The 25,676-nt window shown below is 54.7% G+C and overlaps 1 protein-coding gene across 1 annotated transcript in view; it reads left to right on the top strand.

Moving 5' to 3' along the window:
• Positions 1-8,808: 8,808 nt before the first annotated feature.
• The window catches only part of LOC149431465 (secretin receptor-like), a gene marked incomplete at its 3' end in the record, with an annotated part of 38,761 nt that continues 21,893 nt past the window's right edge, over positions 8,809-25,676 (top strand). The window contains exons 1-2 of the mRNA XM_089665580.1: positions 8,809-8,902; positions 25,349-25,466. Of these exons, the coding sequence (XP_089521706.1) occupies positions 8,864-8,902; positions 25,349-25,466 (157 nt within the window). The remainder of the gene's footprint in view (positions 8,903-25,348; positions 25,467-25,676) is intronic.

The following is a 25,676-nucleotide window of genomic DNA, read 5'->3' as shown; positions in this document are numbered from 1 at the left end:
TGAGTGATGGTGATGGCGGTGGAGCGGTGGTGACAATGGTGGAGCTGAGCGGTGGCGATGGCGGTGGAGCGGAGTGGTGGTGATGGCGGTGGAGCGTTGGTGATGGCGGTGGAGGGGAGTGGTGGGGATGGCGGTGGAGCATTGGTGATGGCGGTGGAGGGGAGCGGTGGTGATGGCGGTGGAGGGGAGCGGTGGGGATGGCGGTGGAGCGGTGGTGATAATGGTGGAGTGGTGGTGATGGCGGTGGAGCGGTGCCGATGGCGGTGGAGCGTTGGTGATGGCGGTGGAGGAGAGTGGTGGTGATGGCGATGGAGCGGAGCGGTGGCGATGGCGGTGGAGCAGTGGCGATGGCGGTGGAGCGGAGCGGTGGCGATGGCGGTGGAGTGGAGTGGTGGCGATGGCGGTGGAGTGGTGGCGATGACGGTGGAGTGGAGCGATGGCGGTGGTGATGGCGGTGCAGCGGAGCAGTGGTGATGGCGGTGGAGTGGTGGTGATGGCGGTGAAGCGGAGCGGTGGTGATGGTGGTGGAGCGGAGCGGTGACTATGGCGATGGAGCGGAGTGGTGGTGGTGGCGGCGATGGCGGTGGAGCGGTGGTGATGGCGGTGGAGCGGAGCGGTGGCGACGGCGGTGGAGCAGGGGCGATGGCGATGGAGCGGAGCGGTGGCGATGGCGGTGGAGTGGTGGCGATGGCAGTTGAGTGGTGGCAATGACGGTGGAGCGGAGCGATGGCGGTGGTGATGGCGGTGGAGCGGAGCAGTGGTGATGGCGGTGGAGTGGTGGTGATGGCGGTGGAGCGGAGCGGTGGTGATGGTGGTGGAGCGGAGCGGTGACGATGGCAATGGAGCGGAGTGGTGGTGGTGGCGATGGCGGTGGAGCGGTGGTGATGGCGGTGGAGCGGAGCGGTGGTGATGGCGGTGGAGTGGAGCGGTGGCAATGGCGGTGGAGCGATGGTGATGGCGGTGGAGTGGAGCGGTGGTGATGGCGGTGGAGCGATGGCGGCGGAGCGGTGGCGATGGCGGTGGAGCGGAGCGGTGGCGATGGCGGTGGAGCGGTGGCAATGGCGGTGGAGTGGTGGCGATGGCGGTGGAGCGGAGCGATGGCGGTGCTGATGGCAGTGGAGCGGAGCGGTGGCGATGGCGGTGGAGCGGTGGCAATGGCGGTGGAGTGGTGGCGATGGCGGTGGAGCGGAGCGATGGCGGTGCTGATGGCAGTGGAGCGGAGCGGTGGCGATGGCAGTGGAGCGGTGGTGATGGTGGTGGAGTGGAGCAGTGACGATGGCGCTGGTGCGGAGCGGTGGCGATGGCGGTGGAACGGAGCGGTGGTGATGGCGGTGGAGTGGAGAGGTGGTGATGGCGGTGGAGTGGAGCGGTGGTGATGGCGGTGGAGCGGAGTGGTGGCGATGGCGGTGGAGCGGTGGTGATGGCGGTAGAGCGGAGCGGTGGCGATGGAGCTGTAGTGATGGTGGTGGAGTGGAGCAGTGGTGATGGAGCGGAGTGGTGGCGATGGCGGTGGAACGGTGGCGATGACGGTGGAGTGGAGCAGTGACGATGGCGCTGGTGCGGAGCGGTGGCGATGGCGGTGGAACGGAGCGGTGGTGATGGCGGTGGAGTGGAGAGGTGGTGATGGCGGTGGAGCGGAGTGGTGGCGATGGCGGTGGAGCAGTGGTGATGGCGGTGGAGCGGAGCGGTGGCGATGGAGCTGTAGTGATGGTGGTGGAGTGGAGCAGTGGTGATGGAGCGGAGTGGTGGCGATGACGGTGGAGCGGAGTGGTGGTGATGGCGGTGGTGCGGAGCGATGGTGATGGCGGTGGTGCGGAGTGGTGGTGATGGCGGTGGTGCGGAGCGATGGTGATGGCGGTGGTGCGGAGCGATGGTGATGGCGGTGGTGCGGAGTGGTGGTGATGGCGGTGGTGCGGAGCGGTGACGATGGCGGTAGAGCGGTGGGGATGGCGGTGGAGTGGAGTGATGGCGTTGGCGGGGAGTCGCAGCGCTGACCTTCCATTTATAGCCGCTTTCTGGAATGTCATGTAAATAAAGACGCCGGAAACATTAAGAGCGCGGCGTGTTTTCGTGTTCCGCATCCCTTTCATGTTAATCTCGCTCGCTGACTAATCCTCCGGCGTGTGGAACGCGGCTTAACCCCCGCCGCTCCAGACACAGGAACCCACCGCGTGTGCAGCGTTTTGCAACAACCAGCCGCCTCGGAATGCAGAACTGCGCCGCCTGCCAGCATGCAACAAGTGAAAAGTGAGGGGGGCAGCTGAAGTTAATATCTGATCATCCCCCGCACTGAATGCTGCTTCTGATAACACCGGGATGTTGTCGCTGAGATGGGCGGGGTTTGTGGTTGTCAGCTGCATTGTGTGTAATGATTAGAGGGATTCCTAGCAGGACGGCCTCAGTACAACCAGCCTGCCCACACATGGCCGCCTATAGCCACCCACCAACCTGCCCACACATGGCCGCCTATAGCCACCCACCAACCTGCCCACACATGGCCGCCTATAGCCACCCACCAATCTGCCCACACATGGCCGCCTATAGCCACCCACCAACCTGCCCACACATGGCCGCCTATAGCCACCCACCAATCTGCCCACACATGGCCGCCTATAGCCACCCACCAACCTGCCCACACATGGCCGCCTATAGCCACCCACCAATCTGCCCACACATGGCCGCCTATAGCCACCCACCAATCTGCCCACACATGGCCGCCTATAGCCGCCCACCAACCTGCCCACACATGGCCGCCTATAGCCGCCCAACAACCTGCCCACAAGTAAAGTACACAATAAAATCGCTCCCTAACACCCAGGTAACCCTTTGATGGCCCCTCATGTTAACCCCTCCCTGCCCAGTGCCATTAGCACAGTGTCAGGGCTTTGTATTAGCACTGATCACTGTATTGGTGTCACTGGGGATGTCAGTGACACCAAGTCAGATCCCCCCCCCAGTGTCAGAATGTCCGCTGCAGTCCCACTATAAGTCACTGATCGCCGCCATTACTAGTAAAAAAAAAAATTGAAATCGCAGTCTATATCCCGCCATTTGTAAACGCTACAACTTTCACGTAAACCAATTAATTTACACGTATTGGGATTTTTTTCAGCAAAGACACGAAGCGGGAGACATCTTGGCTGAAATTTATGTGGAAATTTGATTTTTTAAATGTTTTTACTGGACATATTTTATAGCAAAAAGTCACAAATATTGGGGGTTTGTTTTCAAAATTGTTGTTTTTTTTTTTGTTTATAGCGCAAAAAAAAATAAAAGCCGCAAATGGGATCAAATACCGCCGAATGAAAGCTCTATTTGTGGGGAAAAAGGATGTAAATTTCATTTGGGTGCAGCGTTGCATGACCGCGCAATTGTTGGATACAGTAACGCAGTGCTGTAATTCAAAAAATGGCCGGGTCAGGAAAGGGGGGGGGGGGGAGAATCCTCTGGAGGGGGAGGGGTTAATAAATGTGATCCTATGGGAAGCCTGAGGGCGTGGCTGAGAGGGGAATCCGAGTTCCGTGTGTTTGGAAAGTGTAACATTGTGACCATCGGGGAGACGTTGTGACAAGTTCTATGAGGTCTCACTTCATACAATCTAATACAGAGATCCTGCTGTGTGATTTGTTGTGATTGATGTGCTGAGTCCCCTCCTCAATATCGCCTGTTAGCCCTGGTTCACATGGTCCGACTGACTCCAGGTGCGACTTCAGGTGCGACTTCAGGTGCGACTTCAGGTGCGACTCCAGGTGTGACTTCAGGGGCGACTCCAGGTGGGACTTCAGGTGCGACTTCAGGTGCGACTCCAGGTGGGACTTCAGGGGCGACTCCAGGTGGGACTTCAGGGGCGACTCCAGGTGGGACTTCAGGTGCAACTTCAGGGGCGACTTCAGGTGTAACTTCAGGGGCGACTTCAGGTGTGACTTCAGGGGTGACTCCAGGTGTGACTTCAGGTGTGACTTCAGGGGCGACTCCAGGTGCGACTTCAGGTGCAACTTCAGGTGTGACTTCAGGTGGGACCACAGGTGCGATTTCAGGTGGGACTCCAGGTGCGACTTCAGGTGGGACTCCAGGTGCGACTTCAGGGGCGACTCCAGGTGTGACTTCAGGTGTGACTTCAGGGGCGACTCCAGGTGTGACTTCAGGTGTGACTTCAGGTGTGGCTTCATGGGCGATTTCAGGTGGGACCACAGGTGCGACTTCAGGTGTGACTTCAGGGGTGACTCCAGGTGTGACTTCAGGTGTGACTTCAGGGGCGACTCCAGGTGCGACTTCAGGTGCAACTTCAGGTGTGACTTCAGGTGGGACCACAGGTGCGATTTCAGGTGGGACTCCAGGTGCGACTTCAGGTGGGACTCCAGGTGCGACTTCAGGGGCGACTCCAGGTGTGACTTCAGGTGTGACTTCAGGGGCGACTTCAGGTGTGACTTCAGGTGTGGCTTCATGGGCGATTTCAGGTGGGACCACAGGTGCGACTTCAGGTGTGACTTCAGGGGTGACTCCAGGTGTGACTTCAGGTGTGACTTCAGGGGCGACTCCAGGTGCGACTTCAGGTGCAACTTCAGGTGTGACTTCAGGTGGGACCACAGGTGCGATTTCAGGTGGGACTCCAGGTGCGACTTCAGGTGGGACTCCAGGTGCGACTTCAGGGGCGACTCCAGGTGTGACTTCAGGTGTGACTTCAGGGGCGACTCCAGGTGTGACTTCAGGTGTGACTTCAGGTGTGGCTTCATGGGCGATTTCAGGTGGGACCACAGGTGCGACTTCAGGTGTGACTTCAGGGGCGACTTCAGGTGTGACTTCAGGTGTGACTTCAGGGGCGACTCCAGGTGTGACGTCAGGTGCGACTAGGGTTGCCACCTCAAACAATAATACCTCCATGATACTAATAATAATATGACGTGACGGCGATATAATAAGACGGGGTCTGTGGGACCTCTGTGGGATGTCTCTGGGACGTCTGTGGGGAGTCTGTCTGTGGGGAGTCTGTGGGGCGTCTGTGGGACCTCTGTGGGATGTCTCTGGGACGTCTGTGGGGAGTCTGTCTGTGGGGAGTCTGTGGGGCGTCTGTGGGACCTCTGTGGGGTGTCTGTAGGACATCTGTGGGACGTCTGTGGGGTGTCTGTGGGACGATTGTGGGGCGTCTGTGGGACATCTGTGGGACGTCTGTGGGGAGTCTGTCTGTGGGGCGTCTGTGGGGAGTCTGTGGGGCGTCTGTGGGACCTCTGTGGGGTGTCTGTGGGGCGTCTGTGGGACCTCTGTGGGGTGTCTGTGGGACGTCTGTGGGGTGTCTGTGGGACCTCTGTGGGGTGTCTGTGGGATGTCTCTGGGGTATCTGTGGGGCGTCTGTGGGACGTCTGTGGGGTGTCTGTGGGACCTCTGTGGGGTGTCTGTGGGATGTCTCTGGGGTATCTGTGGGGCGTCTGTGGGACCTCTGTGGGGTGTCTGTGGGACGTCTGTGGGACGTCTGTGGGACGTCTGTGGGACGTCTGTGGGGTATCTGTGGGGTATCTGTGGGGCGTCTGTGGGGCGTCTGTGGGGCGTCTGTGGGGTGTCTGTGGGGCGTCTGTGGGATGTCTGTGGGGTATCTGTGGGGTGTCTGTGGGGAGTCTGTGGGGCGTCTGTGTGTGGGGCGTCTGTCTGTGGGGCGTCTGTGGGACCTCTGCGGGGTGTCTGTGGGACCTCTTGGGGTGTCTGTGGGGCGTCTGTGGGACATCTGTGGGGCGTCTGTGGGACCTCTGTGGGATGTCTGTGGGGCATCTGTGGGACCTCTGTGGGGTGTCTGTGGGACCTCTGTGGGGTGTCTGTGGGATGTCTCTGGGGTATCTGTGGGGCGTCTGTGGGACCTCTGTGGGGTGTCTGTGGGACCTCTGTGGGGTGTCTGTGGGACGTCTGTGGTGTGTCTGTGGGGTGTCTGTGGGGTGTCTGTGGGACGTCTGTGGGGTGTCTGTGGGGCGTCTGTGGGGTGTCTGTGGGGCGTCTGTGGGATGTCTCTGGGGTATCTGTGGGGCGTCTGTGGGACCTCTGTGGGGTGTCTGTGGGACGTCTGTGGTGTGTCTGTGGTGTGTCTGTGGGGCGTCTGTGGGACGTCTGTGGTGTGTCTGTGGGGCGTCTGTGGGACGTCTGTGGTGTGTCTGTGGTGTGTCTGTGGGGCGTCTGTGGGACGTCTGTGGTGTGTCTGTGGGGCGTCTGTGGGACGTCTGTGGGGCGTCTGTGGGACGTCTGTGGGGTATCTGTGGGGTGTCTGTGGGGCGTCTGTGGGACGTCTGTGGGGTATCTGTGGGACGTCTGTGGGGTATCTGTGGGGCGTCTGTCTGTGGGGCGTCTGTCTGTGGGGCGTCTGTCTGTGGGGCGTCTGTCTGTGGGGCGTCTGTCTGTGGGGCATCTGTGGGACCTCTGCGGGTGTCTGTGGGGCGTCTGTCTGTGGGGCGTCTGTCTGTGGGGCGTCTGTGGGACCTCTGCGGGTGTCTGTGGGACCTCTTGGGGTGTCTGTGGGGTGTCTGTGGGGCGTCTGTGGGACATCTGTGGGGCGTCTGTGGGACCTCTGTGGGGTGTCTGTGGGACCTCTGTGGGGTGTCTGTGGGACCTCTGTGGGGCGTCTGTGGGACCTCTGTGGGGTGTCTGTGGGACCTCTGTGGGGCGTCTGTGGGACCTCTGTGGGGTGTCTGTGGGATGTCTGTGGGGTGTCTGTGGGACCTCTGTGGGGTGCCTGTGGGGTGTCTGTCTGTGGGGTGTCTGTGGGGCACATCCGGCATTCGGTTGGTCTGACACGAAGTCTCTGTGTGGATGTCGGGATCTCCTGCACTCGGGTCGGATGCTGCGATTCTATATGGAGGGTCTGTGTTGGTTGCTGGCGAGTCTCATGCGGTGGGAATGCTCACACATGCGCTGGAATCTGCTGTCAGGAGACGAGATGAGGAAACATTTTGCGGCTCGTCGGTCCTAACTGAGTTTTTCGGAGATAATTTCAGTCATCGGATTTCTCCCCCCCAACCCCCCCCCCCCTGAGGAACCGGCACTCCTGACCATGGAGAACCTCCCTCCTCCTCACCATCCAGTCCCACAACTCACCCTGAAACTTGGGGGTCCCCCAGAACAATGACACCCCGACACTTGGGGGTCCCTGAACAATGACACCCCGACACTTGGGGGTCCCTGAACAATGACACCCCAACACTTGGCGATCCCCCAAAACAATGACACCCCGACACTTGGCGATCCCCCAGAACATTGACACCCCGACACTTGGCGATCCCCCAGAACAATGACACCTGACACTTGGGGGATCCAGAACAGTGACACCCTGACACTTGGGGTCCCAGAACATTGACACCCTGACACCTGGGGGTCCCAGAACAATGACACCCTGACACTTGGGGATCCCCCAGAACAATGACACCCTGACACTTGGGGGTCCCAGAACAATGACACCTGACACTTGGGGTCCCAGAACATTGACACCCTGACACTTGGGGGTCCCAGAACAATGACACCTGACACTTGGGGTCCCAGAACATTGACACCCCGACACCTGGGGGTCCCAGAACGATGACACCCTGTCACCTGGGGGTCCCAGAATGATGACACCCCGACACTTGGGGGTCCCAGAACGATGACACCCCGACACTTGGGGGTCCCAGAACGATGACACCCTGACACTTGGGGGGTTCCAGAACGATGACACCCTGTCACCTGGGGGTCCCAGAACGATGACACCCCGACACTTGGGGGGTCCCAGAACAATGACACCTTGTCACCTGGGGGTCCCAGAACGATGACACCCTGACACCTGGGGGTCCCAGAACGATGACACCCCGACACTTGGGGGGTTCCAGAACGATGACACCCTGTCACCTGGGGGTCCCAGAACGATGACACCCCGACACTTGGGGGTTCCAGAACGATGACACCCCGACACCTGGGGGTCCCAGAACGATCACACCCCGACACCTGGGGGTCCCAGAACAATGACACCCCGACACTTGGGGGGTTCCAGAACAATGACACCATGTCACCTGGGGGTCCCAGAACGATGACACCCCGACACCTGGGGGGCCCAGAACAATGACACCCCGACACCTGGGGGGCCCAGAACGATGACACCCCGACACCTGGGGGTCCCAGAACGATGACACCCCGACACCTGGGGGTCCCAGAACGATGACACCCCGACACTTGGGGGGTTTCAGAACGATGACACCCCGACACCTGGGGGTCCCAGAACGATGACACCCCGACACTTGGGGGGTTCCAGAACAATGACACCCTGTCACCTGGGGGTCCCAGAACGATGACACCCCGACACCTGGGGGTCCCAGAACGATGACACCCCGACACCTGGGGGTCCCAGAACAATGACACCCCGACACTTGGGGGGTTCCAGAACGATGACACCCCGACACCTGGGGGGCCCAGAACGATGACACCCCGACACCTGGGGGGCCCAGAACGATGACACCCTGACACTTGGGGGCCCCAGTATGGGATCCGTGGGGCCCCTGGGATGGAGGTGGTCACTCTGAGCTCAGGAAGGATTATTTGTCTATGATCGGCTCCGGGAGGATGTGAGCGATGTGGTCGGGTGGGGGAGGGGTCAGTCCTCTGATGTGCGATGTGGTCGGGTGGGGGAGGGGTCAGTCCTCTGATGTGCGATGTGGTCGGGTGGGGGAGGGGTCAGTCCTCTGATGTGCGATGTGGTCGGGTGGGGGAGGGGTCAGTCCTCTGATGTGCGATGTGGTCGGGTGGGGGAGGGGTCAGTCCTCTGATGTGCGATGTGGTCGGGTGGGGGAGGGGTCAGTCCCGTGTTCTCCGGTGTCCGCACAGCGCGGAGATCTATGAGCCGCTAAACACCGAACTCCCCGCTATGGGCGCCCTGACCGTCCTGCTGGCCGTCACCTCTCCGGTACGTGTGGGGGGAGACGGGACTATTCCCCCCCCATGTGTGATCTCTGCCCCCCCTGTGATCCTTCTATCCCCCCTGTGTGATCCTTCTATCCCCCCCCCTGTGTGATCTCTGCCCCCCCTGTGATCCTTCTATCCCCCCTGTGTGATCCTTCTATCCCCCCCCATGTGTGATCTCTGCCCCCCCTGTGATCCTTCTATCCCCCCCCCTGTGTGATCTCTGTCCCCCCCCCATCTCTGTGCTTAGGGGGTACAATGTTTCCTGCAGGGTCTGGTACGTGTACATTGTAGTGTGATATGGAGGGATCTGGGATCTGCTGTATATGGGGGTAGAAGAGGCTGAGCAGAGACATCGGGCAATTATTTTCTATTGGTGGGGGGATCTCTGTGTTAGGGGATGTTGTTGGCTCTCTCTCTGTGTTGGGGGGGATCTCACTGTTGGTTCTCTGTGTTGGGGGGGATCTCACTGTTGCTGGTTCTCTGTGTTGGGGGGGATCTCACTGTTGCTGGTTCTCTGTGTTGGGGGGGATCTCACTGTTGCTGGTTCTCTGTGTTGGGGGGGATCTCACTGTTGCTGGTTCTCTGTGTTGGGGGGGATCTCACTGTTCGTTCTCTGTGTTGGGGGGGATCTCACTGTTCGTTCTCTGTGTTGGGGGGGATCTCACTGTTCGTTCTCTGTGTTGGGGGGGATCTCACTGTTGCTGGTTCTCTGTGTTGGGGGGGATCTCACTGTTCGTTCTCTGTGTTGGGGGGGATCTCACTGTTCGTTCTCTGTGTTGGGGGGGATCTCACTGTTGCTGGTTCTCTGTGTTGGGGGGGATCTCACTGTTCGTTCTCTGTGTTGGGGGGGATCTCACTGTTCGTTCTCTGTGTTGGGGGGGATCTCACTGTTCGTTCTCTGTGTTGGGGGGGATCTCACTGTTGCTGGTTCTCTGTGTTGGGGGGGATCTCACTGTTCGTTCTCTGTGTTGGGGGGGATCTCACTGTTGGTTCTCTGTGTTGGGGGGGATCTCACTGTTGCTGGTTCTCTGTGTTGGGGGGATCTCACTGTTGCTGGTTCTCTGTGTTGGGGGGGATCTCACTGTTGCTGGTTCTCTGTGTTGGGGGGGATCTCACTGTTGCTGGTTCTCTGTGTTGGGGGGGATCTCACTGTTCGTTCTCTGTGTTGGGGGGGATCTCACTGTTGGTTCTCTGTGTTGGGGGGGATCTCACTGTTGCTGGTTCTCTGTGTTGGGGGGGATCTCACTGTTGCTGGTTCTCTGTGTTGGGGGGGATCTCACTGTTCGTTCTCTGTGTTGGGGGGGATCTCAGTGTTGTTGGTTCTCTGTGTTGGGGGGGATCTCAGTGTTGCTGGTTCTCTGTGTTGGGGGGGATCTCAGTGTTGCTGGTTCTCTGTGTTGGGGGGGATCTCAGTGTTGCTGGTTCTCTGTGTTGGGGGGGATCTCACTGTTGTTGGTTCTCTGTGTTGGGGGGATCTCAGTGTTGCTGGTTCTCTGTGTTGGGGGGGATCTCACTGTTGCTGGTTCTCTGTGTTGGGGGGATCTCAGTGTTGCTGGTTCTCTGTGTTGGGGGGGATCTCAGTGTTGCTGGTTCTCAGTGTTGGGGGGGATCTCACTGTTGGTTCTCTGTGTTGGGGGGATCTCAGTGTTGCTGGTTCTCTGTGTTGGGGGGGATCTCAGTGTTGGGGGGAATCTCAGTGTTGCTTGTTCTCTGTGTTGGGGGGGATCTCACTGTTGCTGGTTCTCTGTGTTGGGGGGATCTCAGTGTTGCTGGTTCTCTGTGTTGGGGGGGATCTCACTGTTGCTGGTTCTCTGTGTTGGGGGGGATCTCACTGTTGCTGGTTCTCTGTGTTGGGGGGATCTCACTGTTGCTGGTTCTCTGTGTTGGGGGGATCTCAGTGTTGCTGGTTCTCTGTGTTGGGGGGGATCTCAGTGTTGCTGGTTCTCAGTGTTGGGGGGGATCTCACTGTTGGTTCTCTGTGTTGGGGGGGATCTCACTGTTGGTTCTCTGTGTTGGGGGGGATCTCAGTGTTGCTGGTTCTCTGTGTTGGGGGGGATCTCAGTGTTGGGGGGAATCTCAGTGTTGCTTGTTCTCTGTGTTGGGGGGGATCTCTGTGATATGTTCAGTAATTGTCGGTCTTTAGGGGCCACACATCAGGCAGATTGGAGGAGGACGTCGGCTGAGGGATGTCTGTCTTGCAGTCTAGATTTCTGTGGTGGATTCTGAGCTGGTATAGATTTTCCAGGAGGCGGGATGACACTTCCTCTGCTGATCTCCATGGATCACTCCGGAGGTGCCGATCGGCTCATCGAATTGTTCCACTAAGGTGTCCGTTTATGACACAGAGAATAGAAGCGATTCAACAGATCTCAGCTATTCTCTGGTCATTCTCAGTTTATGACACTCAGGAGATCATGTCAGCCCTTCTCTGGAGATCTGTGTTCTCCCTCCAGATTCCAGAGCCCAGAGCTGGAGAATCGGAGGGACCGAAAACTAAGCAGAGATAATTTACCTCCACTTAGTAAACTGATCTTTTACTGTAATCTGGAGATATTATAGTAAAATGAGCCGTTTTTCAGAGTTTGTAGACCGTTCTCCCTTCGTTCGGAGAACTGCATCATAAACTGCATTCACAAGAGAACTGAGCAGCGATCTATTACCACTGGTTCACAAACGGACACCTAAATGTAGACGAGATGAGAGAAACAGGCAGTATACAGGTGGTATAGGGGGATACAGGCGGTATACAGGTGGTATAGGGGATACAGGTGGTATAGGGGGATACAGGCAGTATACAGGTGGTATAGGGGATACAGGCAGTATACAGGCAGTATAGGGGGATACAGGCGGTATACAGGTGGTATAGGGGGATACAGGCAGTATAGGGGGATACAGGCAGTATAGGGGGATACAGGCAGTGTGCAGGTGGTATAGGGGGATACAGGCAGTATACAGGTGGTATAGGGGGATACAGGCAGTATACAGGTGGTATAGGGGGATACAGGCAGTATACAGGTGGTATAGGGGATACAGGCAGTATACAGGTGGTATAGGGGGATACAGGCAGTATACAGGTGGTATAGGGGGATACAGGTGGTATAGGGGGATACAGGTGGTATAGGGGAATACAGGCAGTATACAGGTGGTATAAGGGATACAGGCAGTATACAGGTGGTATAGGGGGATACAGGTGGTATAGGGGGATACAGGTGGTATAGGGGGATACAGGCAGTATACAGGTGGTATAGGGGGATACAGGTGGTATAGGGGGATACAGGTGGTATAGGGGGATACAGGCAGTATACAGGTGGTATAGGGGGATACAGGCAGTATACAGGTGGTATAGGGGGATACAGGCAGTATACAGGTGGCATAGGGGATACAGGCAGTATACAGGTGGTATAGGGGGATACAGGCAGTATACAGGTGGTATAGGGGGATACAAGCAGTATACAGGCGGTATAGGGGGATACAGGCAGTATAGGGGGATACAGGCAGTATACAGGTGGTATAGGGGGATACAGGCAGTATACAGGTGGTATAGGGTATACAGGCAGTATAGGGGGATACAGGCAGTATACAGGTGGTATAGGGGGATACAGGCGGTATACAGGTGGTATAGGGGATACAGGCAGTATACAGGTGGAATTGGGGGATACAGGCAGTATACAGGTGGTATAGGGGGATACAGGCAGTATACAGGTGGTATAGGGGGATACAAGCAGTATACAGGTGGTATAGGGGGATACAGGCAGTATACAGGTGGTATAGGGGATACAGGCGGTATACAGGTGGTATAGGGGGATACAGGTGGTATAGGGGGATACAGGCAGTATACAGGTGGTATAGGGGATACAGGCAGTATACAGGTGGTATAGGGGGATACAGGTGGTATAGGGGGATACAGGTGGTATAGGGGGATACAGGCAGTATACAGGTGGTATAGGGGATACAGGAAGTATACAGGTGGTATAGGGGGATACAGGCGGTATACAGGCGGTATAGGGGGATACAGGCGGTATAGGGGGATACAGGTGGTATAGGGGGATACAGGTGGTATAGGGGGATACAGGCAGTATACAGGTGGTATAGGGGATACAGGAAGTATACAGGTGGTATAGGGGGATACAGGCGGTATACAGGTGGTATAGGGGGATACAGGCGGTATAGGGGGATACAGGTGGTATAGGGGGATACAGGTGGTATAGGGGGATACAGGTGGTATAGGGGGATACAGGCAGTATACAGGTGGTATAGGGGGATACAGGCAGTATACAGGTGGTATAGGGGGATACAGGCAGTATACAGGTGGTATAGGGGGATACAGGCGGTATACAGGTGGTATAGGGGATACAGGCGGTATAGGGGGATACAGGCAGTATACAGGTGGTATAGGGGATACAGGCGGTATACAGGTGGTATAGGGGGATACAGGTGGTATAGGGGGATACAGGCAGTATACAGGTGGTATAGGGGGATACAGGCAGTATACAGGTGGTATAGGGGGATACAGGCGGTATACAGGTGGTATAGGGGATACAGGCGGTATAGGGGGATACAGGCAGTATACAGGTGGTATAGGGGATACAGGCGGTATACAGGTGGTATAGGGGGATACAGGTGGTATAGGGGGATACAGGCAGTATACAGGTGGTATAGGGGGATACAGGCGGTATACAGGTGGTATAGGGGATACAGGCGGTATACAGGTGGTATAGGGGATACAGGCAGTATAGGGGGATACAGGAAGTATACAGGTGGTATAGGGGGATACGGGCAGTATACAGGTGGTATAGGGGGATACAGGCGGTATACAGGTGGTATAGGGGGATACAGGTGGTATAGGGGGATACAGGCGGTATACAGGTGGTATAGGGGATACAGGCAGTATAGGGGGATACAGGCAGTATACAGGTGGTATAGGGGATACAGGCAGTATACAGGTGGTATAGGGGGATACGGGCAGTATACAGGTGGTATAGGGGATACAGGCAGTATACAGGTGGTATAGGGGGATACAGGCAGTATACAGGTGGTATAGGGGGATACAGGCAGTATGCAGGTGGTATAGGGGGATTCAGGCAGTATACAGGTGGAATAGGGGGATTCAGGCAGTATACAGGTGGTATAGGGGATACAGGCAGTGTGCAGGTGGTATAGGGGGATACAGGCAGTATACAGGTGGTATAGGGGGATACAGGCAGTATACAGGTGGTATAGGGGGATACAGGCAGTATACAGGTGGTATAGGGGGATTCAGGCAGTATACAGGTGGTACAGGGAATATATGGGTAGTATATAGGTGGTATTAGGAGGGGGTGTATAGGCAGTATATATGAGGTATACGTAGTATATATGAGGTATAGGGTATATAGATGGTATATATGGTATGGGTTGTATATATGAGGTACATAGGGTATATAGGTAGTATATATGAGGTATACGTAGTATATAGGTGGTATGGTATGGGTTGTATATATGAGGTATGCGTAGTATATAGGTGGTATATATGAGGTATAGGGTATATAGGTGGTATATATGAGGTATACGTAGTATATAGGTGGTATATATGAGGTATACGTAGTATATAGGTGGTATAGGGTATATAGGTGGTATGGTATGGGTTGTATATATGAGGTATATTTAGTATATAGGTGGTGTAGGGTATATAGGTGGTATATATGGTATAGGTTGTATATAGGTGTTTTATGGAGTTCTGGGCAAGGCAGTGAAGTCTGTCACATGGGATGGATTACCCCGAATACACCATGTGAGACTGGACTGCAGAGCTGACACTCACTACCTCAGCTGTAGAGATTTCACCTTTTCAGGCGACAGATGATGGCGGGAAGCCATAGTTGCTGGGACAGAAATGAATCCACCAAACATTCCGCGGCGTGTTTTCTACTGACCACAGATCTCCCAGCCGTCTCTCTGGCCTCCTCTGTGCTGGAATTTTAAGCGGTAAAAACCCCCTAATGGCCTGTACCTGTGTGAGAAGCCTCCGATGGAAGCTGCCGCTCTAGGACCTCAGTGCTCACACACAGCCAGACTGAAGAGAAATCTGCTCTGCCTTCAGACAGGAGGTGGATTGTTGGCTCACAAAGCAAATCTTATGGTTCCCTATGAGTCAGTCTTGTCCTTCCTGATGTTACTTTGCTGGTTACATGCTTGCTGGTCCGTGTTCTGTGTGCAGCTCAGACACATTGTTGCAGTTTGGAGTCACGTCCCGTGTTCTTGGTCTCGGCTTCCTATGGATAATTCTGTCCTCCTGAGCCTCATTCATCCCCTCCATGTATATAAAGGTTTCAGTCATGTCCATCCTTTCCCTTCTTTCCTCCACACTAAGTTCCTGAAGTCGCTCCTGATATGTTTTATCGCCCCGCCCCTCGTCCGTTCACCATTGTTGTTGTTCATCTCCAGACTCATTCTTTTCTATCAATATTTTTTTGTGAGATCTTCATAACTGGACACAATATTCTAAATGAGGTCCCACTAAAGATCCATATAGAGGAATCAGGACCTCCTCCCTCCCACCGGGGACCCCTCTAGTGATAGGATCTATATAGAGGAATCAGGACCTCCTTCCTCCTGCCGGTGACCCCTCTAGTGATAGGATCTATATAGAGGAATCAGGACCTCCTTCCTCCCACCGGGGACCCCTCTAGTGATAGGATCTATATAGAGGAATCGGGACCTCCTTCCTCCCACCGGGGACCCCTCTAGTGATAGATCTATATAGAGGAATCGGGACCTCCTTCCTCCTGCCGGTGACCCCTCTAGTGACAGAAAGATCTATATAGAGGAATCAGGACCTCCTTCCTCCTGCCGGGGACCCCTCTAGTGATAGGATCTATATAGAGGAATCAGGACCTCCTTCCTCCTGCCGGTGACCCCTCTAGTGATAGATCTATATAGAGGAATCAGGACCTCCTTCCTCCTGCCGGTGACCCCTCTAGTGATAGGATCTATATAGAGGAATCGGGACCTCCTTCCTCCCACCGGGGACCCCTCTAGTGATATAAAGATCTATATAGAGGAATCAGGACCTCCTTCCTCCTGCCGGTGACCCCTCTAGTGATAGATCTATATAGAGGAATCAGGACCTCCTTCCTCCCACCGGGGACCCCTCTAGTGATAGATCTATATAGAGGAATCAGGACCTCCTTCCTCCTGCCGGTGACCCCTCTAGTGATAGGATCTATATAGAGGAATCAGGACCTCCTTCCTCCTGCCGGTGACCCCTCTAGTGATATAAAGATCTATATAGAGGAATCAGGACCTCCTTCCTCCTGCCGGTGACCCCTCTAGTGATATAAAGATCTATATAGAGGAATCAGGACCTCCTTCCTCCTGCCGGTGACCCCTCTAGTGATAGATCTATATAGAGGAATCAGGACCTCCTTCCTCCTGCCGGTGACCCCTCTAGTGATAGGATCTATATAGAGGAATCAGGACCTCCTTCCTCCTGCCGGTGACCCCTCTAGTGATAGGATCTATATAGAGGAATCAGGACCTCCTTCCTCCCGCTGGTGACCCCCTTAATGATAGGATCTATATAGAGGAATCAGGACCTCCTTCCTCCTGCTGGTGACCCCTCTAGTGATAGGATCTATATAGAGGAATCAGGACCTCCTTCCTCCTGCCGGTGACCCCTCTAGTGATAGGATCTATATAGAGGAATCAGGACCTCCTTCCTCCTGCCGGTGACCCCTCTAGTGATAGGATCTATATAGAGGAATCAGGACCTCCTTCCTCCCGCCGGTGACCCCTCTAGTGATAGGATCTATATAGAGGAATCAGGACCTCCTTCCTCCTGCCGGTGACCCCTCTAGTGATAGGATCTATATAGAGGAATCGGGACCTCCTTCCTCCTGCCGGTGACCCCTCTAGTGATATATAGATCTATATAGAGGAATCAGGACCTCCTTCCTCCTGCTGGTGACCCCTCTAGTGATAGGATCTATATAGAGGAATCGGGACCTCCTTCCTCCTGCAGGTGACCCCTCTAGTGATATATAGATCTATATAGAGGAATCAGGACCTCCTTCCTCCTGCTGGTGACCCCTCTAGTGATAGGATCTATATAGAGGAATCGGGACCTCCTTCCTCCTGCCGGTGACCCCTCTAGTGATAGGATCTATATAGAGGAATCAGGACCTCCTTCCTCCTGCCGGTGACCCCTCTAGTGATAGATCTATATAGAGGAATCAAGACCTCCTTCCTCCTGCCGGTGACCCCTCTAGTGATATATAGATCTATATAGAGGAATCAGGACCTCCTTCCTCCTGCTGGTGACCCCTCTAGTGATAGGATCTATATAGAGGAATCGGGACCTCCTTCCTCCCGCCGGTGACCCCTCTAGTGATATATAGATCTATATAGAGGAATCAGGACCTCCTTCCTCCTGCCGGTGACCCCTCTAGTGATATATAGATCTATATAGAGGAATCGGGACCTCCTTCCTCCTGCCGGTGACCCCTCTAGTGATAGGATCTATATAGAGGAATCGGGACCTCCTTCCTCCTGCCGGTGACCCCTCTAGTGATAGGATCTATATAGAGGAATCAGGACCTCCTTCCTCCTGCCGGTGACCCCTCTAGTGATATATAGATCTATATAGAGGAATCAGGACCTCCTTCCTCCTGCCGGTGACCCCTCTAGTGATGGGATCTATATAGAGGAATCAGGACCTCCTTCCTCCTGCCGGTGACCCCTCTAGTGATATATAGATCTATATAGAGGAATCGGGACCTCCTTCCTCCTGCCGGTGACCCCTCTAGTGATGGGATCTATATAGAGGAATCAGGACCTCCTTCCTCCTGCCGGTGACCCCTCTAGTGATATATAGATCTATATAGAGGAATCAGGACCTCCTTCCTCCTGCCGGGGACCCCCCTAGTGATGGCTCTGTGCTCCCCATGTCCAGCCATGCTCTGGTCTCCATCCATTGAAGAGTTATGTGTGTATAATAAATGTGATGATTATTCTGCGGAATCGTATCAAAGCTTTGCTGAACTAAAGATATGCAGAGTCCACAGCCCCGCCCAGGTCCACAGCCCCGCCCAGGTCCACAGCCCCGCCCAGGTCCACAGCCCCGCCCAGGTCCACAGCCCCGCCCGGGTCCACCGCAGCTATGAGAGAGTCAAATCGCCATTAATCAGATTAGTCTGACCTGATCTGCCCTCAGAACTGCCCTGAGTCCCGCCAGATTTGTTGCCTTCAATGATCAGTGATCCCTCTATTCAGGCGTCGCGCACGCGGGACATTTTCAAAATACTCCTCCTCTTTGCAGAAGAAACGCCTGGCGCTCGTCAAAGCGTCAATCGCTGCAAAGCCCAATGCTGTATGTGATAAAAGTCTGATACCAGCTCTCTGTACACTGTGCTGGGCATTACATACTCATTACTGCCCCCTATACACTGTGCTGGGCATTACATACTCATTACTGCCCCCTATACACTGTGCTGGGCATTACATACTCATTACTGCCCCCTATACACTGTGCTGGGCATTACATACTCATTACTGCCCCCTATACACTGTGCTGGGCATTACATACTCATTACTGCCCCCTATACACTGTGCTGGGCATTACATACTCATTACTGCCCCCTATACACTGTGCTGGGCATTACATACTCATTACTGCCCCCTATACACTGTGCTGGGCATTACATACTCATTACTGCCCCCTATACACTGTGCTGGGCATTACATACTCATTACTGCCCCCTATACACTGTGCTGGGCATTACATACTCATTACTGCCCCCTATACACTGTGCTGGCCATTACATACTCATTACTGCCCCCTATACACTGTGCTGGGCATTACATACTCATTACTGCCCCCTATACACTGTGCTGGCCATTACATACTCCTCATTACTGCCCCCTATACACTGTGCTGGCCATTACATACTCCTCATTACTGCCCCATATACCCTGTGCTGGCCATTACATACTCCTGACTGCTGCACTCTGTAAGCTGTGCTGTACCTTACATACTCCTTTAAAAAAGTGTTTGTTGCAGCCTTTCTCAACCTTTTCAATATGGAGGAACCCCGACTAATAATGACTTTATCTGCCAGTCCTGCTACATCGGTGTGATAGTCAGCGGGAAGAATGTCCCCGACATGTGACTGAGAATTCCCTCCTACAGGGAAACTTATCTGAGAGGCAGAAATTGCTCATTGATCAAGGAACCCCGATCAACCTCTGGAGGAACCCCGATCAACCTCTGGAGGAACCCCGATCAACCTCTGGAGGAACCCCGAGGAACCTCTGGAGGAACCCCGATCAACCTCTGGAGGAACCCCGAGGAACCTCTGGAGGAACCCCGATCAATCTCTGGAGGAACCCCGATCAATCTCTGGAGGAACCCCGATCAATCTCTGGAGGAACCCCGGTTTATTGCCTTAGCAGTTGCTGGTTGCTAAGTAGTTTTGTTAAGGTTCCTTAAGGCCGGCTCAGGTAAGTATTCGTTTTCTCCCCATGAAGAGAGAGATCTCCATTCTGTGACTATGACCATCCTTTATGTGTGTCTGTTGGGTTGTCATTTGCAGATCCGTCATCGCAGAGTATTTTGTGGGTAGAAGGACTGCGAGAAACGTGCGCCATGTATACAGCAAGGAGGCCACACTTCTTATTAACACCCCTTTGTGTTTTCATGCAGCACACTGCACACCCCTCACACCCTATACTGCCTCAAGTACTGGACTGCCGGTCTTCCCACACACATGACCTTTAATGGCCCCCCAGTCTTAGTCCGTAGGGTTCAATATTGAGTTGGCCCCGCCCTTTCCACGCACATGACCTTTAATGCCCCCCCAGTCTTAGTCCATAGGGTTCAATATTGAGTTGGCCCCGCCCTTCCCACACACATGACCTTTAATGGCCTCCCAGTCTCAGTCCGTAGGGTTCAATATTGAGTTGGCCCCGCCCTTCCCCCACACATGACCTTTAATGGCCCCCCAGTCTTAGTCCGTAGGGTTCAATATTGAGTTGGCCCCGCCCTTTCCACACACATGACCTTTAATGGCCCCCCAGTCTTAGTCCGTAGGGTTCAATATGGAGTTGGCCCCGCCCTTTGCAGCTATAACAGCTTCACCTCTTCTGGGAAGGCCCCCCACAAGGTTTAGGAGGGTGTCTATGGGAAGGTTGGACCATTCTTCCAGAAGCACATTTGTCAGGTCAGGCACTGATGTCGGGGGAGGGGGCCTGGCTCGCAGTCTCTGCTCTAATTCATCCCAAAGGTGTTCTATGGGGTTGAGGTCAGGACTCTGTGCAGGACAGTCAAGTTCCTCCACCCCAAACTGGCTCCTCCATGTCTTTATGGACCTTGCTTTGTGCACTGGGGGGCAGACATGTTGGAACAGGAAGGGGCCATCCCCAGACTCTTCCCACAAAGTTGGGGGCATGAAATTGTCCAAAATGTCACCTTAAGAGTTCCCTTCACTGGAACTAGGGGGCCAAGCACAACCCCTGAGGAACACCCCCACACCATAATCCCCCCTCCACCAAACTTTACACTTGGCACAATGCAGTCAGGCAAGTACCGTTCTCCTGGCCACCACCAAACCCAGACACGTCCATCGGATGGCCAGACAGAGAAGCGTGATTGGTCACACCAGAGAACACGTCTCCTCTGCTCTAGAGTCCAGTGGTGGCGTGCTTTACACCACGACATCCGACGCATTGCATTGCACTTGGTGATGGAAGGCTTGGATGCAGCTGCTCGGCCATGGAAACCCATTCCATGAAGCTCTCTACACACTGTTGTTGGGCTCATCTGAAGGCCACACCAAGTTTGGAGGTCTTTAGCTATTGACTCTGCAGACAGTTGGCGACTTCTGCGCACTGTGCGCTTCAGCATACGCTGACCCCGCCCTGTCATGTGACGTGGCCTACCACTTGGTGGCTGAGTGGCTGTTGTTCCCAGTGGCTTCCACTTTGTTATAATCCCACTAACAGTTGAGCGTGGAATATTTAGTAGCCAGGAAATGTCACGGATGGACTTATTGCCCAGGTGGCCACCTATCACGGGACCACGCTTGGAGTCACTGAGCTCCTGAGAGCGACCCATTCTTTCACCAATGTTTGTAGAAGCCGTCTGCATGCCTAGGGGTTGGATTGTAAACACCTGTGTCCATGGAGGGGATTGGAGCACCTGAATCACATGATATGGAGGGGATTGGAACACCTGAATCACATGATATGGAGGGGATTGGAACACCTAAATCACATGATATGGAGGGGATTGGAACACCTGAATCACATGATATGGAGGGGATTGGAACACCTGAATCACATGATATGGAGGGGATTGGAACGCCTGAATCACATGATATGGAGGGGATTGGAGCGCCTGAATCACATGATATGGAGGGGATTGGAGCGCCTGAATCACATGATATGGAGGGGATTGGAGCGCCTGAATCACATGATATGGAGGGGATTGGAGCGCCTGAATCACATGATATGGAGGGGATTGGAGCACCTGAATCACATGATATGGAGGGGATTGGAGCACCTGAATCACATGATATGGAGGGGATTGGAGCACCTGAATCACATGATATGGAGGGGATTGGAACACCTGAATCCCATGGTTTGGAGGGTGGGGACACCTGAATCCCATGGTTTGGAGGGCGGGGACACCTGAATCCCATGATTGGGAGGGCGGGCACATCTGAATCCCATGATTGGGAGGGCGGGGCCAATACTTCTGGCAATGTAGTGTATCTGCCCTGCCCCCGCGTCTCCATCTTTTGGATCAGAATGACAAATAGCATTTTCAGGAGAATGTAGCAATGGTTGACCTTTTATTCCTCTGACAGGTTCTCTTTATACGATTTGTGTTGCTAAGTGACCCCGGAGTCAGTTTATTAGTCGGGTTCAATGGGAAGAGTCCCACCAATGATTCACTGCAAGTGTTCTGACTCAGGGTCCGATAGGGTGATACAATGTAACATTTCTGGGTGATTATTCTGTGGCCCCGAGTGTGACGGGCCCTCTCCGGGTTCAGGATGGAAGGAGTGTATAGTCTGTGTCGTTGTGCCGTGTTCCAGTCATGAGTTCTGTTCAAAATTTCCCTCCCACTCCATTAGGTATATACAGTATATACAGTTGCAAGAAAAAGTATGTGAACCCCTTGGGATTACGTGGAGTTTTGCATGAATTTGGCATAAAATGTGCTCTGAACGTCATCTAAGTCACAACAATAGAAGAACACAGTCTGCTGAACATAATACTACACAAACATTAGATGTTGCCATGGTTTCATTGCACATAACATGTAAACATTCACAGTGCAGGGAGGAAAAAGTATGTGAACCTTTGGACCTAATAACTGGTTGACCCTCCTTTGGCAGCAATAACCTCAACCAAACGTTTCCTGTAGTTGCAGATCAGACCTGCACAACGATCTGGAGTCATTTTGGACCACTCCTCTTCACAAAACTGTTTCAGTGTAGCAATATTCTTGGGATGTCTGGTGTGAATCGCTCTCTTAAGGTCATGCCACAGCATTTCAATGGGGTTGAGGTCAGGACTCTGACTGGGCCACTCCAGAAGGCGTATTCTGTGCTGTTGCAGCCATTGTTTTGTTGAATGACTTGTATGCTTTGGGTCATCATTGTCCTGTTGCATCACCCATCCTCTGCGGAGCTTCAGTTGGCAGACAGATGGTCGTACGTTTTCCTGCAAAATGTCTTGATAAACTCTGGAATTCATTTTCCCATCAATGACAACAATCCGTCCAGCCCTGAGGCAGCAAAGCAGCCCCAAACCATGATGCTCCCTCCACCATGTTTCACAGTCGGGATGAGGTTTTGATGTTGGTGTGCTGGGCCTTTTTTCCTCCACACATAGTGTTGTGTGTTCTTCCCAAACAACTCAATCTTGGTTTCATCTGTCCACAGTATATTCTGCCAGTAGTGCTGTGGAACATCCAGGTGCTGTTTTGCAAACTTCAAACGTGCTGCAATATTCTTTTTGGCCAGCAATGGCTTCCTCCGTGGTGTCCTCCCATGTACTCCATTCTTGTTTCATGTTTTCCTTATTGTAGATGTGTCAACAAAAATGTTAGCATGTGCCAGAGATTTCTGTAGGTCTTTAGCTGACACTCTGGGATTCTTCTTTACCTCATGCAGCATTCTGCGCTGTGCTCTTGCAGTCATTTTTACAGGACGACCACGCCTAGGGAGAGTAGCAACAGTGCTAAACTTTCTCCATTTGTAGACCGTCTGTCTCACCGTGGACACATGAACATCAAGGCTCAAGGAGATACTTCTGTAACCCTTTCCAGCTTCATGCAAGTCAACAATTTTTGATCGTAGGTCTTCTGAGAGCTCTTTTCTGCGAGGCATGATTCACATCAGAGAGTGCTTCTTGAAACCAGTAAACCCAAAACAGGTGTCAGCAACACATCCAATATCATCACACTGATTGGAGTCAAGGTTGGCTCACTCCTGGCTCCAATCAGCTCTGGGAGAAGTCATTAAGCTAGGGCCTCACATACTTTTTCCTCCCTGCACTGTGAATGTTTACATGTTATGTGCAATTAAACCATGGCAACATCTAATGTTTGTGTAGTATTATGTTCAGCAGACTGTGTTCTTCTATTGTTGTGACTTAGATGACATTCAGAGCACATTTTCTGCCCAATTCATGCAAAACTCCACATAATCCCAAGGGGTTCACATACTTTTTCTTGCAACTGTAAAGTGAACGCAACTTCACCTTCTACCGCCTTCCCTCAGTAACCCAACTCCGCCCCCCGAGGCCCCGACTCTGCCCCCGAGGCCCCGACTCTGCCCCCGAAGCCCCGACTCTGCCCCCGAAGCCCCGACTCTGCCCCCGAAGCCCCGACTCTGCCCCCGAAGCCCCGACTCTGCCCCCGAAGCCCCGACTCTGCCCCCGAAGCCCCGACTCTGCCCCCGAAGCCCCGACTCTGCCCCCGAAGCCCCGACTCTGCCCCCGAAGCCCCGACTCTGCCCCCGAAGCCCCGACTCTGCCCCCGAAGCCCCGACTCCGCCCCCGAAGCCCCGACTCTGCCCCCGAAGCCCCGACTCTGCCCCCGAAGCCCCGACTCTGCCCCCGAAGCCCCGACTCCGCCCCCAAAGCCCAACCCCCTGCCCCCTGAAGTTTGTATTTCGTCATTAAAGAATTTCCGTAACTTTAGTAATCTCTTAATTTTTGACAGAAAAAAACGAACGATCATTTGTCTGATATTCTAAAAGTGTATATAGGCCATTAGTGCGGGGGTCAGCGCCCCGTCATGGTCGGTGGGTGGGTTGCACGCCCCGTCATGGTCGGTGGGTGGATTGTACGCCCCGTCATGGTCGGTGGGTGGGTTGCACGCCCCGTCATGGTCGGTGGGTGGGTTGTACGCCCCGGCATGGTCGGTGGGTGGGTTGTACGCCCCGTCATGGTCGGTGGGTGGGTTGTACGCCCCGTCATGGTCGGTGGGTGGGTTGTACGCCCCGTCATGGTCGGTGGGTGGGTTGTACGCCCCGTCATGGTCGGTGGGTGGGTTGTACGCCCCGTCATGGTCGGTGGGTGGGTTGTACGCCCCGTCATGGTCGGTGGGTGGGTTGTACGCCCCGTCATGGTCGGTGGGTGGGTTGTACTCCCCGTCATGGTCGGTGGGTGGGTTGTACGCCCCGTCATGGTCGGTGGGTGGGTTGTACGCCCCGTCATGGTCGGTGGGTGGGTTGTACGCCCCGTCATGGTGGGTGGGTTGTACGCCCTGTCATGGTGGGTGGGTTGTACGCCCCGTCATGGTGGGTGGGTGGGTTGTACGCCCCGTCATGGTGGGTGGGTGGGTTGTACGCCCCGTCATGGTGGGTGGGTGGGTTGTACGCCCCGTCATGGTCGGTGGGTGGGTTGTACGCCCTGTCATGGTCGGTGGGTGCAGACTGACCCCCGTTTACTTGAATGGGTTGGGATTAGCAGGCAGTAGCCCCCACCAAAAGCTGCAGGGGGGTTTAATTGCTGCAGCACGTGTACACCTTTGGCAGCTGCCTCAGCAGCTTAAGGGTGTTGGGGGTGGTAAAAACGCAACTCAACCACAGGGTTTTACCACCCCCTAACTTTACCTGTGAGAAAACTTTAAGGGTGCTGCTGCCGAATGCAACTAAGGCCTCATTCACCAGTGCTGCTCCTCTGAAAAGCGATCCGAGTGTAACAGGTGGTGAGGGGCGATATGTTGCCTTCTCATCACCTGATTTAATCCCCTGATTGCGGTGCGATGCTCACGACTGCGACACGATAGTGCGGCCATTAGAGGTTCAAATCAAATGAGAGGAGGCGACACTGCGCCCGTTGATCCCTGACTCCGCCCATGTTGTTCAGCTAGATCTCCGCCTCTTTAGGGTTGTCCCCCCCACACCTTCATGTGTATATATAGTGATCTGAGTGGATTTGTGTCTTCTCCCTGCAGGTAGGGGGCGCTCACCTGCTCTGTGACCTGCTGGGGGTGATGCGGAGAGCTCAGGAGACGTGTGAGGAGTCCCTGGCAAACCACAGCCTGTCTGCGGGGGGCTGGCGGCCGGAGGAGGGTGAGTGACGTCATCATCTCAGCTTGTTCCGGATACACGGAGGGCAGGTACAGGGAGCGCAGGTACAGGGAGCGCAGGTACAGGGAGGGCAGGTACAGGGAGCGCAGGTACAGGGAGCGCAGGTACAGGGAGCGCAGGTACAGGGAGCGCAGGTACACGGAGGGCAGGTACACGGAGGGCAGGTACACGGAGGGCAGGTACAGGGAGGGC

This window comes from Staurois parvus, unplaced genomic scaffold (assembly GCF_062004578.1).
Source record: "Staurois parvus isolate SC_StPar_1 unplaced genomic scaffold, SC_StPar_1.0 ptg002246l, whole genome shotgun sequence".
In the NCBI taxonomy this organism is placed as follows: Eukaryota; Metazoa; Chordata; class Amphibia; order Anura; family Ranidae; genus Staurois; species Staurois parvus.
This window is presented reverse-complemented; position numbering and strand designations above follow the sequence as displayed.